The sequence below is a fragment of the Vidua chalybeata genome, chromosome Z (genome assembly GCF_026979565.1).
Source record: "Vidua chalybeata isolate OUT-0048 chromosome Z, bVidCha1 merged haplotype, whole genome shotgun sequence".
Lineage (NCBI taxonomy): Eukaryota > Metazoa > Chordata > Aves > Passeriformes > Viduidae > Vidua > Vidua chalybeata.
Genome location: NC_071570.1, coordinates 10,673,887 through 10,692,720, shown reverse-complemented (window position 1 = coordinate 10,692,720; position 18,834 = coordinate 10,673,887). Strand labels below are relative to the sequence as shown.

The window sequence follows — 18,834 nt, the reverse complement described above, 5'->3', positions numbered from 1 at the left end:
AGTGTTTAGCAAAACTTACAGATATTGAGTAAATTCTGCTGAATATTTACCTACATTATGTAAACCACATATTTTGCAAGATTTAAACATATCTTTAAGGGGATGTGAAGGTCTTGATCTGGACTGTATGGTCCTGTTTTCAATAACTGATAAAAGACATGCTTGCCTTTTTTACAAAATGGCCCAGCATAGGCTGAGAAAGTGCAGTCACAGGAGAATCCACTGTATTTCTCTCTACATTTTCCACCATTGTGACACAGGTTACCATAGCTGCTACAATGTCCAGGGCAGCCTGGTTCAACTCCTGGTGTTATCTTTGCTCTCTCTTCCAGGTCAAGGGCCATTCCATTCAACCGTAATGAACGAATGCATCCCAAAAATCCTTTCTGCCTGGATGCTGTTCCACCTGAAAATAAATTTACAGGATCTTTTAAAACTTTAAAATAATTGATGTGTAAAACATTCTTTATAGTTTACAGCCTATGAACAGTATATTATGACTTTCCAACACACAAGCTTATTCATATGAAAATATTTATAAGTAGCTTTAAAAGTACATCTGATTTCTGTTTTGTCAAGTAATTACAGAGAGCCCTTGAAGACTATTAATTCACGGGAGGGGAGGAGTGGAGTATTGTTTCATTCTACTGATGGATAAACTGCCCTGTGTCTGTCTGTCTGTAAATTTTATGGTATCGAGGATAATACCTGTATATATATTTTTTTTTTTTTTCTGGAGAAGCTGGCTTGAATGGGCGAACTCTTTGCTCTGTTACAAACTGGTGGGATGGCCAAGCTCAGAGACTGGTGATGAAGGGAATTACATCCAGCTGATGACCCATCACTGATTATGTTCCCCAGGGCTCAGTGCTGTAATTGTAGCTCTTTCTAGCATCTTTATTGGTGATTTGGTTGAGTACACCTGCAGGAAGTTTGGAGATGATATTATGTGGGGTGGGAGTGTTCTACTGAAGTGAAGGAAGGATCTACTAGGGGATTTAGACAGGCTGGATTGATGGGCTGAGGTCAGTTGTGTGATGTTCAACAAATCAGAATTCTGCCAATTTTAAATTTTGGTCAAAACAACTTGATGCAAGTCTGTAGGTTTGGAGAAGAGTGACTGGAAACTTGCCAGCTGGGAAAGGATCTGGGTTTGCTGGTCAGTAGCTGAACATGAGTCAGCTGTGACTAGGTGGCCAGGGCTGATGTCATCCTGGCCTGTATCAGCAATAGTGTGGCAACACAAAAAGGGCAGTCATTGTCCCCTGTACTCAGCACTGGAGAGGTCATACCTGGAGTGCTGTGTCCAGTTCTGGGCCCCTCACTACAAAAAAGACACTGAGGTGCTGGAGCGTGTCAGTTGACAGGGAATGGGGTGGCTAAAATGGTTACGAGAGTAATTCATGAGAGAAACAGCTGAGGGAACTGGGGTTGCTTGGCCTGGAGAAAAGGAGGTTCATGGGTGACCTTTTCACTCTCTAAAACTGCCTGAGAGTGAGCCAGATGGGGGTGGGCCTTGTCTCCCAGGAAAATAGTGACAGAACGAGAGGGCATAATCTCAAACTGTGCCAGGGCATGTTCATGTTGGACATCAGGGAGAATTTCTGCATGGAAAGGGTGATTAAGCATTGGAGCAGGCTGCTCAGGGACGTTGAGAAGTCTCAACTCCTGGAAGAGTTCAAGAAATAACTGAATGTGGAATTTAGTGCTGTGGTTTAGTTGACAACGTTGTGTTCATTCAAAGGTTGGACTTGGTGATCTTGGAGGTTTTTTCCAACCTTAATGATTCTATGGTATCCCTCAGCTGGTACCTCTTCCAATCTACTTTGTCTCAGAAGAAAGTTGTGTCTATTTAATAACAGGAAGGTTAATGCTCTTCTATGTAGAGGAATATCAGCCAGATTACATCTGATTACCAAGTAGAGGTGATAACTATACAGAGCAATGCTAAGAGTAATGAGAGTTGTTGATTCAATTCTTTTCACTTATTTTCCTTATTTTTAGCACATTTCATGATAGCTAACATTTTATTCATCTGTGTTGCTTAGCAAGGTGTGTAACCTACATACTATCTCTCTTGTCCTTTGTTGCACAACCTACTTGCAGCTTTTGTTTCTCTGTCCCGGTCTCAGGTAGCTGGGGCACCCAGCTAGGTGCTGCCTTTCGGTGAGATCAAAGCTGCTGCATGCACAGAGGCTCTAGGGCTGAGCGCTCCGGCGTGGGTAATGCAGCTTTCGCAGCCGTACGCTGAGAGGAAGCAAAGGGACGAGAGAAGGCACACCTTGCCTGCGTGGCTGAGAATGTTTATTTCCTGTGTGGCTGCTGCAGTGGCTGGAGCGGCTGTTCCCAGGTGTGCACATGGACAAAATGGTGATTGAACAAAGGAAGCATCGGGTTAAATGGGGGGCGGGCAGACAGGGGTGGAAATCCCCCTCGCCCAATGGGGACAGACAACAGGGGAGTGACGTGGATCACGGCAACCTACGGGAACATAACAGAGGTGGGTGCAGTGTTCTGGGACAAATGGGATTGCAAGGATGGGGTGACTGACACAGAACTTTCAGGAAGAATTCAGGAGTGGCTATAAGATGGACATGTAAAAGCTCCTGTGGTAGACAACTTGGAGCAGACCATTGTGAGGGGAAAATGGGGGCACAGAGAACCAACCTAACTGACATTCATTAAAACCCCTAACTGAACCAACCCCGCACACAGCACCTACTGATGTTTCTTGTCCTTTGTCCTCTTTTAAAAAGTAGAAGTAGAAAATATTCCACAATGTATGAGACTGTAAACTATAATTCTCATACATTTCCAGTTCTCATTTAGATAAATGCTTCCATGTGATCATCCATTTTAGGTTTTTTCAGTTTCACAGTTTGTATAATTATTGGTGTTACATGGAATATCTTGACATAGCTGTTGCTATTTTCAGTTACAATGGAACAAAACAGCCTGATGGTGGCAATTTCATACCATCCCTGTTATTAAAATGGCAAGAAATTGGAACAAGATTAAGGTGCCTTTCAATCTTAATCACTCCACAAGTCTATGATTCCACGGAGGGCTGCTTTAGGCTTTAGTTCTGCTTTTGAAAAAACAGAGTGTATACATGTTCTTTACTTCTTCACAAGAAGTAAAGACTATTTTAGCCTGAAGAAATCACAGTCTTCATGTTACTGACTGAGTAATGAGTGAGTCAGGAAGGTATTAGACTTCCAAGATGATATTTAAGTAAAGAGTGCCTTTGCTAATGTCATTCTAAAGACATTCTATATTTCATTTTTCTCTAGATCCTTTAATTAATCCCAGATCTTTGTGAATTTTCAGAGTGAATAAAAGGCCACAGCAGCAGATGCAAAACAAAGTCACAACTCGAGTGCAATTATTCACCTGAACATTATCTGAAGAAAACAAGCTAGACAACTTACCCGTAGATAAGTCAAAACTGGTTTTATGTTGTCAGCTCCATAAAAGAGATGGACAAGAGTATATAATTTTACTCAAATTTGCCAGATTATTTGACAAAAAAAAAAAAAAATCACTCTATTCAATGGCCAAAAGGTTGCCAGGAAGTTCAGCTGTTAATACAGGTTAGTATTATATTTTTAGGAGGATGATTAGAAGAACTAGAGACCAGCTAACTGTTTAAATAATTTTAAAAGTCTTTAGATTTGATAGTGCCAAAATACCTATAGAATTAGACCATTTCACTGATCTAATTTCAGGTATTCATGTAATAACAGTTACCTGGCAAGTCAAGTCAGAGAACAGCAATACAATTTACTGTCGCAGAGTAAATATAAATCTGATCTTTCTATTAATAGATCTAGTGCATTACTGTGAATATAAACCAATCTCAAAACTTCTAACTCCATTGGAACTAATACATTGGATATATATTTTTTGTTATGGAATCCTCTATGCTTTTAATCAAAATATAAAATTCTTTAATGTTTGGTCTAGTCTCCATCTTCTTCCCTTGATATCTTTTGATGCACAGATACAATTTTTCATCAGAGCGTAGAAGACGTCTCTCTTTATTTCATTTTTTCATAAGTTTTCATATTTTTTGTACCTACAGTTTAAGAACACTACTGCCCTTAAATGTATTCCTCCCCAACACACAGCAAATAAAACTTACATTAATTTAGTATGAGTTTCTCAGGGCAGATATAAAAAAAAGGCTTTTTTAAAAGTAGGGCCAGTTTTAAATGCTCTGATTCTATAAAACATATATTTACACCAGAGATTTATGAATTCATAAGTCAATACTATATTAAGAACACTAGTGTGGATATAACACATAGCTCTATATAGTTTTCTGTTGTGTTTCAACCTGAGAAGCTGTGGATAAAGAGACACAACAAAATTTCCTTGAAATTACAGAAATGGCACAACTTCCTTTAGTAGATTACATCCTCTCAAAAAAGGGTGCAAATCTAGGTCCTTAGATCCTTGGTCCTTCAAGCAAACCTCAAAATAAGTAAGAAATTTGAAATCCTGTCCTGGAGTAACTATTGTCCAGGCGCTTTGAGATCTATAATATCAAAGTAGGCAATATCTACACAGATTTTTCACAAAGTCTTTCATATCATCATACAAAGTGTTTTCAAAAGATCTTGTTGATAGCACTTTCTCTTCCCCTCCTCCCTCCAGCATTTTCTTATTTTTATGATGATAATTAGGAAATATTTTGTGGACTGCCTACCTACAAAAAGCTGGCTGTTGAGTTGCAAGCGAATATGTCCATCAGGTGGAGCACTGTGAGATCTTTGAGGAAGTTGATCTATTTGTAAGGAAGCCTCTTTAACATTTCGTTCAGCCTTCACATAATGCCATTGGTTGTCATTTAAGGAGCTGTGTGATTGCACTATGACTTCGCTAGGTCCGTTTCCCACATCAAATGAAAAAGCCACTTCAGATGGAGCTAGAAAGAGGATAGTAGTAGCAGACATTTAAATTATTTCATAATTAATTGGGTCACAAAATAATTAATAGTAGAACAAGCTACTTTAAGGTTTAGCCTACTATTTCATGGGATAAGACTGTTTTAGAGGAAGAGTTTACTTCAGGGGCCCCTGCAGCTCATTCTTCACACTCACTGACAGCAAGAGCAATGATTTATGCACCGCATGGAAACCATTCAGTTTGCGGACCCCTGGAGAGCATAGTAGTCAAGAAACAGTGAAATGTGCTAGCTTTGCAATTTTGCAGTTTGGATGAAATGCATCTCTTGATTACATGTTAATTGATTGCTGTTGTTGACTATATTTAAATTATCACAGCTCTAATCCAACCAGCATTTTCTACTGTCTATTCACTTTTGTTATTTATACATATAGTCTCAACAAACATCAGAGGGAATATTTTGATATAGTTTATAAAATTATGATTTAAATTGAGTTTTTCTCTGAGCAAATCTCACATTACACAGTTTCATAATTTGCCTAGAAAATCACTGAATCTTTGCAGATCAAAATAAAAAGATGAGGTATATACCAGAATATTGAAGATCTGAAAATTGTGAATATTCTTTCTGAAAGTCTTTATTTCATATATTCAAAGACAATCATGTATGAAAAAAAAAGTATTCCCTAGACAATGGATAATGATACCACAGATCCAAAAAAAATCTTCCTATTTACATCCTTGAATTCTGACTGAAAACTAAAAAAATTAGGAATCCAGGGAATTAGATGAGCTTCAAACAACATTTTAAAGAGGAATTAATTGAAGTGGAAAAAATATTCCCTGCAGTTTTTTTTACTTTCTTTTCACTTTTTAAAAACACATTAGATATTTTAAAATATTTAAATCAACTTTGGCCAACCTTTAGACTGAATAATGTCACGTATTTGCAATCCCTTAAGCCCTAAATCTTGTTGCTATATTTTTCTATAATAGTTGAACCTAAGATAGAAAAGTAAAATGGGAAATACATAAACTGTTTCACTTACTAAATAATATAAAGTGTATTGTGCAGTCAATTTATAAATTGCCTTTTGTAATAATTGACCTCCTCTGCTTAAAAATGAACAGTTTTACAGAATAATAAGAAATAATTGATATCTAAACACAGTTCCTCAGTAAATTAAATTAATTTTAGGATAAATGTCTTTCATTTAGAAAAAGCTGAGAACTCACTCTCCCCTTATAGTGGAATAAAGAAAAAAAACCAAAAACAACCACATAGTAGGAGAACAAAAGCATCAGAAAGTCCATGTGACTGGCTAAAAAGAATTTCTACTGAATGTTACCTTCTGCAGAGAGGTCTTTGTAATCTTCTGGATACTCATGGAGTTAAGCCTGAAAACACAAGTTCTGCTTTGAACTTACTGAATGGGCCTATTGAATAGCATATCAGAATGACAGATCTGATAAATAATGTTATTGTTTAGATTTTAAAGGCAAGAAAATGCATAATAAAGATTTTTACATAACTGCTGAAATAACTAAATATGTTAGTACCACTAAAAAATTAGTATAATCTTGAAAAAAGGGAAGAAATCCCTGAAGTTCTACATATGAAGGCTGAAATAACAAGAATGAGTTCATGGTCATCCACTGTAGTGTCTGAACACTAACCAGATCATGTCAGAAAAAGTGAAAGATATAATCACTTAACATTCTATAATATTGTAACAACAATGCTGCAAACTTGAAAGAAAATTCGCCTTTATAAGAACTACCAAGACAATAAGCCACAGGACGTGGAAGGATGATACTGGATTCTAAAATTTGTTATCTTGCAACAAAGGACATACGCAGAGACCACTTTGGTCATTTATTAGGCAGCAGAAGAGAATGCATACAGGAGTTCTCTTCCGACACAAAAATATTTTTTGAGTCCTATCTACATTGGTGTCACTTAAAAACTATCTAAGAATTGCAGGAACTCTTGTAACCCTAGTGCATTCAAACATAGACAGAGCACAAGTACAGACTGGCAAACTGGAGTGCACGTTGATGGTAGTCATGGAGAGTGGTCACTGCCCAGCTGTGGCTAGAACAACTAACAGAAAGTATAGCTACAGGGTACCATCCAGAGTATTGAGTGTAAGCATCAAGTGCAGCAGCAGAAAGTGATTACCAACTAATATGTTACAGAATGCAAAATCCTACCATTTTCCATAAAGGAAGCAGTTGAACTGCTCTCATCCTGGACAGTAAGTTGCAAATTTGAGCAGACAAAGGCCACCAGTAGTTGCATATTGCACTGTTCTGAACTGCTTCCAAAGCAACTGCAGAAGCCCAACCAAATCAATACACCATAGTGTTTCCAAACCTACTTTAAATTTCTGTTTAACTCTTTGGAAATAAACCTTCAGTAAGCATTCAATATAAAATACCCAGATTTTTGGCTAGAGTTTGTAACCTTTGGTCCTATAAGTATTTAGCAGAGTATACTCTTCAGCGTTGAATCAGCTTTGTTGCTTTCAAGAAATACTTCTGTAGGAAATCAGTAAATCAGGAAGTTCAACATGCATTTATAACTTATTGCAAAACAAAAATAAGGGATCAAATATCTTATTGAAGACAAACATCTTCTTTTACTTACCCTCTGTTTTAAAATACAGTTAGGATGCATACACCATTTTTGCAAGAGTGTTCTAGAATATATACACAGATGCACTATGGTGTTTATAACTTCATAAAACCAGCAGAATAGCTCTAAGTTTCACATTTTGTATTATGTTTCTGGATCTGACTTTTTTGTTTGAAGCTAGACTTCAATGTCTAAAGATCACTACGCCATAAATAAAATAATTAGCCATAAATAAAATAATTAGATATAGTTTGAAAACAATCAATAAAATATTACAAAAAATCAGTCTTCCCAAGTACTGAATGTCAAATGTTAATGATATAATAAGTTTTAAATATTTTCTCACATCATCATCTTAAAAAGTGACATCTGACATTTACGTTATTGTTATTTATTATTATAGACATAAAAGATACTAATTTACTTGAAATTATTAATAGAACATAAGTGTTGGCTAGTAATTTACATTCATATTTATTATAAAGGATGTGGAGTTCGATTATGGTGAAATATAAATCATCTTGTGCGGTGTTGCGTTCTTCTCGCCTCGGTCCAGACAGCTTGGGAGCCCGGCTAATGGCGCTGACTTTTGCCTAGACCGGTGTTGCCGCATGTTTGTGGAGCTCTAGGGTTGAGCCTCTGGCGTGGGCTGCCGTGTTCTGTAGCTGATGCTGAGAGGTGGTAAAGGGGCGAAGGAAGGCACACCCTGTCCTGCGTGGCTGGAGAAATTCCCGCATGGCTGCTGCGGTGGCTGGAGCGGCGCCTGTCTCCTAGCATGCGTGTGGTCAAGATGGTGACGAAAAAAGGAAGCATGGGATTAATAGGGGGCAGGTAGAAGGGGCAGAAGCCCCCCTCGCCCACTGGGGAGGCAACGGGGGAGTGACGTGGGCCACGGCAGCCAATGGGGATATAACAGGGGTGGATACAGGGTTCTGGGACGAATAGGAATACAGGGATGAGGTAACTTGTTGCATCCCGGGTTTGGGTTCAGATTAGGAGTTCTGATATATGTTAGTTAGCCGGTTCTGTGTACCCCTGTGCACCATGCACCACCCTGTGGTGGTCTGCTCTGGGTCACTCACCATTGGAGCATCGCCATGCCAGTCCTGTAATCGCCCCCCTGTTCACTCCTGAGAGTTCAGTGTCTGTTACCCCGTCCCCGCAACCCCATTCGTCCTGGAGCCCTGTGTCCACCCCTGTCGCGTCCCTGTTGGTTACCCCAGTCCTCATCACTCCCCCGTTGTCTGTCCCCATTGGGCGAGGGGGGCTTTCAGCCCTGTCAGCCCGCCCCCTATAAAACCCCACGCGCCCTCGGCCCCAGCGCCATTTTGTCCACGTGGTGCTAGGGAGCGGTCACGGTTCTCTATCACAGCTCCATGTAGCAATAAAAGCTCTCCAGCCGACTGCACGGAGAGATTGGACATTCCTTCCCTCCACAGAGCGCGGCCAGCCCCATCCTGATGCACTGAACGCAGCAGCGCCCGGGACAAGCAGCAGCCCCGATCCAGCCGAGAAACAGCGCCTTTAGTTGGGCTCTCCAGAGCTGCCTGGGACCGGGGAAAATGATGCAACGCCACAGTAACTGACACAGAACTCTCAGGAACGAACAGGGGGTGACTACAAGACTGACATGGGAAAGCTTCAATGGCAGACAACCTGGAGCAGACCTTTGTGAGGGGAAAATGGGGGTACATAGAACTGGCTAACTAACCTTATTAAAACCCCTAACTGAATCAACCCGGGATGCAACAATCTTATGCTATATGAAATGCTCATGTTGATTTTTTTTTTGAGAAAGGTACTCTTGATGGAAATATATATTGCTCTTTTCTGATTGATATTTTCCACAATAAAAGCAGACAATTTTAGGTCCACTACAAACAGTCCTCCATTTAACTTATATCTGACATGCAAAAAATAATAGGTCTGTCTACTCAACAAATTAGGGTGTTTATGAAAAATATCTCTATATTCTACACAATAATGAGATAACTTTGCTTTTTTAGATGCTGAAATTACAGACCAATTCAGCCTTTTGCTTTCTCTCACACCTCCTTTTTCATATAAAGTCATTTAAAACCCATAAGTATGCAGTGGTTTTTATGCTTATGAATGAATGGGACAAGTGACATGAGTCTGTCTTCATATTATTATTCTGAAGAAAAACTTATGGTCTTCTAACAAATGTCTGAATAAATTCAGTACTCAGAACCATTCCTTTAATGCTTCCATGATTTAACTGTTTATTTTAAAAATGAAAAATAATTTATCAGACAAGACTATCATCATTGCTTCAGAGAGCCTCCACTGAAGTGCTGATCCAGCACATTTCCTGTATTGCATGACACTGAGTTTACAATGCTGTTGTCCTTTAAACTGTTCACAGAACTTTAACAGAAGGCAGTTCATACTGCCAAAAACCTGGTAAAAAAAAAGTTGAAAACAGAGTAGTTTTCAAATACAGCACTATAGTTTGAGATTATGAAAACCAATTTCATTAAACACTACATAATATTCTATAATTAAACTACCTACAGAAGGTATTTTCCGGTTTGTTTCATTAACATACGTTAACATGGACAAAAAAACCCAAGAAAACAGAATATTTTACTTTTTAATAAAAAATATATAATGTTTCTATAGCAATATTTTGCAATACAACATATATATTTATTTGTACTCTTTTCCATATAATACTAGAGCCTGGTAACAAAATTGATTTGGTAAAAAATGAGGAACTGTCTAATCACAAGTTAAAAATTGTTCTAATAGAACACTTTTAGAGAACTCAGTCACCAGGCAAGAAGAAGACTTTTCAATTAATGTGACATTTCAAATTAATTCAAAAGTCTAATGAAAAAATGCTTTATCTTTTCAAATACTCTCCTCTTCAATAATGAGCAATATAAGAAAAATACATTGAGTCAACTAAGATAAAGTTTTCATTTTATGTTGGTCACCTTATGTTGTATTTAGTGGGATGTTTAATTCTCTCTTATGCAACAAAAATTTATTTCTGCTTGTAAGTCTAAGCATTTGTGTCTGCACAAATAAAGTGAAAAAAAATTGAAGAAAAAAACAAAAAGAAAAAAGAATGTGCGACTTAAGGTACTGTGGCACAAGAGGTCTGAGTCACACATGGTGATTGAGTGGGTCTTCCAGCAGCCATATATAATGTCTGATATTAAAATTTGGAGGAAGAGTATTTGGCGGTAGAGATGCACTGAACACAAGAAGTAGAAACAGTCTTAGCTGTCAGGGGCTGATTGCTATGCTCTCAGATTAAGAAACCCCTGGGGCAGAAAATTTCCTCAAATGGATACTTGTTTAGTCTCAGTGCTGTGATTTTTTCTGATAATGATAAAGATCTGGTAGTAGTATTAGAAGTAATAAAGGTAGAGAACAGTTTTTAAATACTCCCCCTTTAAATTAAATAAAATCCAATTTTTATAATAATAACAATAACAACAAAAACACTATCAGTCATGTTACTTACACTGTAACTCTATCCTTATGAAGTCTTGAATTCCCAGGTTTTCTAAAAACACTCCTGAGGACGCAGTAGTTTTAAAGAAAAATGAGATATCTGCACTGAATTCTCCATGGAAGGTGGGGAAATGCAGGTAGGATGTCTCTGTGTTGAAGGAAGCTGAATTCCAAAATGTTCCTGGTAAACAGAATGGAAGGATGATAGATACAGTGTTATCTAACATTTCTAGTGTAAGTTTTATAACTGATAAACAAAAGAAAATTCCCAGGTTTAAGAATGGGCTGCAGTCTTCATAGAGTCTCACATCCACCGAAGCTTCCCTATTAGCTCATAACACAAAAAGGCAGGCATTATTGGGAAATGTAGAATCATGTTTCATCAAGAATAAAGGTGCTCGGCTGAGGCAACAAAAAAACAATTAGGAAACAAAATTAATTTCATCTCAGCTGGGAAGTCTGGTTATGACCTGATGTATCCTTTCATGTAGTAAGCAAACATAGTAGCTATGAATGAAGTATTATACCTACATTAAAGTAGTATGGGTGAGGGAGCCATTTAGCCTGGAGAAAAGGAGGCTCATGGGGACCTTATTGTTCTCTGCAACTACCAGAAAGGAGGGTGTAGTGAGGCAGAGTCCAGTGTCTTCTCCCAGGGTACAAGTGACAGGATGAGAAGAAATGGCCTCAGGTTTAGATTAAACATGACAATTTTTTTTTTCACTGAAAGGGTTGTAAAGCATTGTAACAGGCTTCCCAGAGTGGATGAAAGTGTTCGAAAAACTTGTAGATATGGCACTTGAGGTCATGGTTCAACAGTGAACATGGGAGTGGTGCAAGCCTAACAGTTAAGACCTTTTATCTTAAAGATCTTTTCTAACCTTTACAACTCTAGGATTAGTTAGTACAAGAAATAACTATGAGAGTTGTTAAATATGTATTTTGCATAACAAGGAAAAGAGACTTGTTATCATTGTAGTCCAGTGAAATTTACCAGATATCTCTAAGAATGCAGCACAAATATCTCCTGTAGAAGAAATCAAAGAAATAAATTGCAAAATTTAATAAATTAGCATATATATTTTCCTGGTTGTATTTATTTTTAAGTAAGCATTCAATCATAATTTGCAAGGTTTTGTTATTGATTTTTAAAATGCTGATGTAAAATCTCTAATATCACCCTCTTCTAATAAGGACGTAATCTTCATTTATGGTGTTCAACTAGAAGTACCTTGTTAATATTGCTGAATCTTTAGAGATATATCAGTATTTCTTTATTAAGCTATATTGCTTTCTAAACCAAATGAGACATTCAATACTTTCTTATTTAATTGATCAAGCCCATTGAATATTCTCCTGATAATGCTGTGATCTCAGTCTAACAGTTACGCAGAACTGTAATTTTTGCTCCAGTCACATTCTGCTTTTAGGATGGGAAGAAAAAAAATAATTTGAAAATTTCTTTCTTCCCTGCAAAATCAAAACCTATAATACAGTGTATATGGAGGCCTAGTCCACAGCCAGTGAAGTAAAATTAAAGTCTATTCCCCCATTCCAGCAGAGTTTTTACCATTTTTGGCAGGGTTTGGAACCCAAACCTAGAAAACCCTAGAAAAGCAGCATGGCAGGATTTTCACACATATTCTGGCAATTGCTCATTGTGACTTTTGACACTCAGGAGAACTGCCAGCTATCACAAGTCAAAGCAGCCACTGGGACAATATTTACATGGTAAAGCAGCTGTGAACAGATGGCTCCAGCTGGGAAGAGAACACGTAACTTTTCACCTTGCTCTCCTGTGCTGCCTTATGGGCTTCTTCAAGTTACCAACCTGTGAAAAGTGCCCCCAGAAAAAAGCAGCAGTCTTACATATTGGCATGAATTTTAAGCCCATGTTCCTCAACTCTGTCAGGTCATAGCTCCCAAAGAGCAAACTTAAAAATTGTTGTGACTAACAGCTATGTATCAAAGCTATTTAAAAATAATGTGCTGGCTGTTACCAGTAAATCAAACACAATAGGAAGTTTAATACTATAAATTATACAAAATTGGTAGAACATTGCCAGCAATTAGAAGAGAGGCAATAGGGGTAGTAACAGTCCAGTAAAGTAATGGTACAATTAGCTTCAATGAAGCATTTGAATATTTGTAAATCAAAATGGAGTCCTTCAGGGAGGACAGGAATAGGAAGTTTTATTTTTTCTCTCTTAAGTTAGTGCTTTTTCTTGTCTAACTATTCTTTTTCTCAGCTCTGAGAACTGTGTAATTTATGAATGTAAAGATACTCTTATCAGTAAAGCAGCTTAAATATAGGCTTAGGAAAAGTATTTTACAAAGTATCTTATATTGTTGTAAATCAGGGTGGGAAAAGAATTTCTTAACTTTACAGCATCTGGCTCACAGTCTCCCATTTAGTTTTCTGGAACTGCCAACCATCATTTGTTTAGGAAATCAATATTATTTAGCATTTTATCTAAGCTGTAAGACTGCAGTCCTCCTTTGAGTAAAAAGAAGGAAGATCCTATTCTTATAAATTATACATGAAGTTATTTTTATTGAAAAATATACATATGTTTTTGGAATATATCAACTAGCCTTGCCAACTTGAAACTGTAAAACAAAAAAAAAAAAAAAAAAAAAAAAGGAAAATAATAACAAGACAGATAAATTAGCTTTCTCAAAACAATCGTGCAATTGCAATTCGCTGCGCTTTTCAAGTTCCTACTCAAAACTGAAATCTGTTCATCATTTGTATCAATCCCTTGTGATATCTTTAACGGTTGGATCTTCATTCTGTCAGCAGGGACATTGAGTGCTGAAGCAGAGAAAACAAAGATCTTATGTTGCCAAACAGTATATTTTGTACTTTGGGTTTTTTTTTTAACTGTGAGATCCACAGATAAAAGACCAGAAGGGAAAACTGCAATCATCTAGTTCAATGTCTGATATAACATGGAGTATATAGATTCCCTGAATGAGTTCTTGTCTGAAAAAGAGAATTTAGTCTAGGAAAAATATTCAATTGATTGCATTAAAAAATGTCAATTTATGGAAAATTCACAAATGCTTTTACTGTCAGTTTGTGCTTATTTATGTACTCATACACAGTGTAGCTTCAATTCCCAAACATTAAAAAATTTCCTGATTTTATTTCCTGCTTTCAAGAATATTATTTGAAATTTCTTTCTCTATGAAACTCTTTTTAAGTTTAACACATCACCTCAGATTATGCTCAAATTCAGCAAAGAGATTTAAATGCTTTCACTGAAAAATGAACCTCAGCTTCTGTAATGCTATCCTTTAATCTTACATTCTCCTCATATATGTAAAATGGTAATCACAAACTTGTATTAAACCTCTTGATTATGCAGGAAGCTGTAAAGAGGACCAAAACAATGTTGATTAGACTGAAGTTAGGACAAATATGAATTAATAATAATTTATATAATGCTAAATAAGGGGGAAGAGTTGAACACACAGTTTACAAATACTTCTCCTATTGAAAATAAAAGGCATGCCCTGATTTCTCAGGGTACTGAAGAGAGATGAAACAGATTTCTTTTTTGCTAAATTAGAAATTTACTGTGCTGCTTTAATGAAGGTATCATGAATGGTTGATACAGTTAGTCTCTGTTATATTCTAAGCTCACACTATTTTTTTCTTCATTTAAATGTCAAACTGAGACCTCACATTGAATGGATTATCTGCTTGCATTTACATGCTAGCACTGTTATTTTGCAGTTGAATTTACTTTTTTTTTATTCAGCCAAGTAAACAAGACTCCATCAAATACCTTATTAGAGTCTATCTGTGTCTTCACCAGTACTACCCTTATCTTTATTAATGTAAATTCTTGCTGAATGATATATTATCTTTACAATGCATTATAGTATCTTTATATTATTTTTTATTATGATCTATATCATCAGTTTTATTTTTGGCCCAAGAATTAGTCTTTGCTGACAGATTGCAATCACCCATTTAATGCACATAATTTTGGCACATTAGCTATATTTCAGTATTTTGTATTTATTTTATGTCCTAATACATACTAGATATTCATAGTAATAAATCAGAATATGTCTACCGAGCTTTTGTAATGAAAAGAACAAGAACAAAAAACACCCAACACAGAAGGGTGGGTTTTTTTTTTAAATCTACTCCCATTAACTGACTTTATTGGAATTTATTCAACATCTAGCTTTTACTTCAATAATGACAAAAATAATGAAGATAACTCTTTCTTTTTTTTTCATGAAGACCATAGAATTTTTATCTATTAATGTACCAAAGACTTTGTTCACTCTTATATGCTTCAAAATCTTTCCTGTTACCCTGCTCAGCTGATATATGTTAGTGATAACCTTAACTTTCACTATATTTAGATGTATTTTTCAATCTGATACCAGCAGTCATACCATACAGTTTTAAATGTATTAAATGTACTGTAGAGAAGAAAGGAATTATAGAAATGAATCAGTAATAAATCAGTACTTCATTTTGAAGGTGACAGAAAAGTGTGAGTACTACTCAAATGTGTGGTGCTGAGTGTCACCAAATACTATTGACTAATGTTTTTTAAATGGCCATATTCTTCTAGAATATCTTTAGTACTCTCATTGTACCTTGGCATCTTACAAATATAGGTAGGTAACTTTATCAAAAATGCTGAAAAAATAAATAACATGTGAATGCAATTTTAAAAAACTTTTATAAAATAGACTGTATTTATATTTATATTACTTTTGGATTTTTTGGGTTTTTTCTTACAGAAGGCTACTCTTTCCTGCCTTGCTCTGATTAATATGGTTTGGTTTTCTTATAAGGTTGAAGAGATCAATCCTTAAAATCTAAAATAAAGAAGTCAAGTACAGAAATGGAATGTTAAATAAAAGAGTGAAAAAAATATGCAACAATAAATAGCCAACTTCTGCTGGACTGCACTTGATACATGACTTTTCAGAAGTACCCAAATAAGTAAATCTACTGGAAACTTAGTCAGTGGAGTGCATGGTTTATGGCAATTCAATTCAGCCAGTTATTCATGGTTCTACTTTATTTTGCCCATTTATTTTCCTCCCAGGTAACTGTCCCATAAGGAATAGATTATTGATGGAATAAGAATTTATGATCTTTAGATTTGAGTCATTTAATGAAGTACTGAAGGTATTATAAATGCCAGTGAACCTTCTCCTCCATGTTTTTACATCGTATGCTAGTCAGTTATTCTGAAAAACTTATGTTTGTCAGATAAAACAGAAACCTATTTAATAAAGGATATCTCCTGTGAAATACAATTTTATCATTTAGTTCTGGAGAGCGACAGAAGCAAAAATAGCAATGATCTCTTTGAAGAGTATTCAAATCACACTGTGAATCCAAGAATAACTATTCTTTCTTGTTTGAAAGAATACTTCTGAAGCACTTCTGAAAAATGGGTATTTGCCACTAGAGCTTTTTTGTATTCTTCACCTATCCAAAGGTAAACGTCATTAAAAGTGCATTAAAAGTGCATTTAATTAGACCCTCATGGGTGTCAGCAACCTCAGATTAGGAAAAAAGTCTTAATAATGGTCTTCTTTCCTTCTGCAGCTTCAAATTGCTAGAAGCATTGGCCTGGCAAGAGTGTAATCTTCATCAGTTTTGTCGAGTGTGAAAATGAATATGTAGAACTCAGAAATTACTGCAAGTCATAGCTCTTTTTGTTAACTGTAAAACTGAATATTAAAGAAAATGTTCATTACAAAATTCACTACTGACACACAATGACCATTGGAAAAAAATCTACTAAGTTGTGTACTCAGTATTTATTATAACACATAATATATATGAGGAAATATATTAATATATTTCAATACAGTCTACATCTTTTATATATATATATATATATATATATATATGCATATACATATAAACATATGTATATATATAATTTCCTATGTAGGATATATCACAGAATCAAGTACATTGCACAAGACTTCTGAAATCATCAAGTCAAAATTTTTACTGGTGGCCACCTTGTCAACTAGTCCATAGCACTGAGTGTCTCATCTAGTCTTTCCTTAAACACCTGCAGGGATGATGACCCCACAGCCTCCCTGAGCAACTCACTCCAGTGCTTAACAACCCTTTCTGTACAACCTGAATGTCCCCTGGTGCAGCTTGATACTGTGTCCTCTTTCCCTGTCACTGGCTGTCTGGGAGAAGAGGCAAATCCCCACCTGGCTACACCCTCCTTTCAGGTGGTTGCAGAGAGTGATAAGGTCTCCCCTAAGCCTCCTTTTCTCCAGGCTAAACATGCCCAGCTTCCTCATCCTCTCCTCATGGGACTCGCCCTCAAGGCCCTTCATCAGCCTTACTGCCCTTCTCTGGACTTCATTACATACCATGCTATAAAATATTTATATGATAATTTCATAATATGGGTAATATATCATATATTATACATTATAAAATATTATATATATATATAATGCCACAAATTATATAATAACTTGTATTTAGATATTTGATTATATACACTCATAGGATTTGTTGTTTTCTTAACACTTTGTGTTTATGTCAAAATCTATGACATAATTATTTTCCTTCAGAAATTGTTTTGTTTTCTCAAATTTTAGTTCTTACCTCTTTAAATACATGTCTTCTCATACTGCCTTTAAGACGTAAATGACTGAGAAAAATTGCATTATTTAACAATCAATGTTCTTATTTCAAGGTTTTTGCTATATTATGACCATGAACTGTTATAGTCTGCAATCTTTTCACTGAGTTTGTTTCAGTTCAAAATTGCTTCTTTTTGAAGTCAAATACTATAATGTTGTATGACATTACCTGAATATTTCTCTGACACTCAGACTGAGTTCTAATGCTTGTTCTCATGATATCTTACAATTCTCTGTCACAGCTTGTCTAGAAATACTGTGATCATTCATCATCAGTGTGAAATATTGCAGCAATTCAATCACCCAGACTAAGCAAACATCAAATGAAGTCAGAGAGGTCAATAGGTGTCAAAACTGTCTGTATGTTTTAGAGATTACTCCAAGGAAGCTCATTGACTTCCATGTTTTAAGATCTGTCATATCTGAGGTCAGGTTATGTAATTAGTAATATTTGGGAACTTGGTGAGTAGTGAAATTGAAATTCTTCCCCCCAGTAATTAGAACTACACAAGCTCTAAGTGTTTCTGTTTCATTGCTGTCTTAATCACTGGCTTCATTTTCTGTGGCCACAATGGAGGTCTGCTGCATCACAGGTTGAGTGAGCATGGCCAGTCAATTAAGGGAGGTGGTTAACCCCCTCTATTTGACATTTGCAAGAGAACATCTGCATTGGGCTTCCAATTTCCTTCCCCTAGCAAAGGAAAACATTAATAAACAGGAACAAATATTGTGGGGACCACCAGAATGTTCAGATCTGGAGCACTTGTCCTGCTCTTCAGGCAGGAGGAAGAGGGCTGCTTAAGCCTGGGGAAGGAAAAGGTTTTCTGGGGAACCTGACAGTAGACTCCAAAACCTAAGGGGAAATCATCAAAGAGACAGATACAGGGTCTTTGCATTGGTGTAAGGGCTGAGTATCAAAGACAGTGGTTATGGTGAAAGCATAGAATTTCAGGCTTAATAAAAGTAAAAAGAAATTCTCACTGAGGGTAGCCAAGCAGTGGTAGAAGCTGCCCAGAGAAGCAGGCTCCATCCTTGGGTGCTTCAAAGACCAATTTGACAAAGCACTGAGAGACCAGTGATCTCAACTCATGGCTAATTCTGCTGTAAGCAGGAGACCTCTGTAGGTCATATCA

General features: G+C 36.5%; 1 protein-coding gene across 1 annotated transcript in view; it reads right to left on the bottom strand.

The window, feature by feature from the left end:
- CNTNAP4 (contactin associated protein family member 4) overlaps nt 1-18,834 on the bottom strand; it is a 216,820-nt gene that overhangs the window by 19,905 nt on the left and 178,081 nt on the right. The window contains exons 16-18 of the mRNA XM_053931894.1: nt 11,046-11,216; nt 4,712-4,930; nt 167-406 (exon numbers count right to left, since the gene is read on the bottom strand). Coding sequence (XP_053787869.1) covers nt 167-406; nt 4,712-4,930; nt 11,046-11,216 — 630 coding nt within the window. The remainder of the gene's footprint in view (nt 1-166; nt 407-4,711; nt 4,931-11,045; nt 11,217-18,834) is intronic.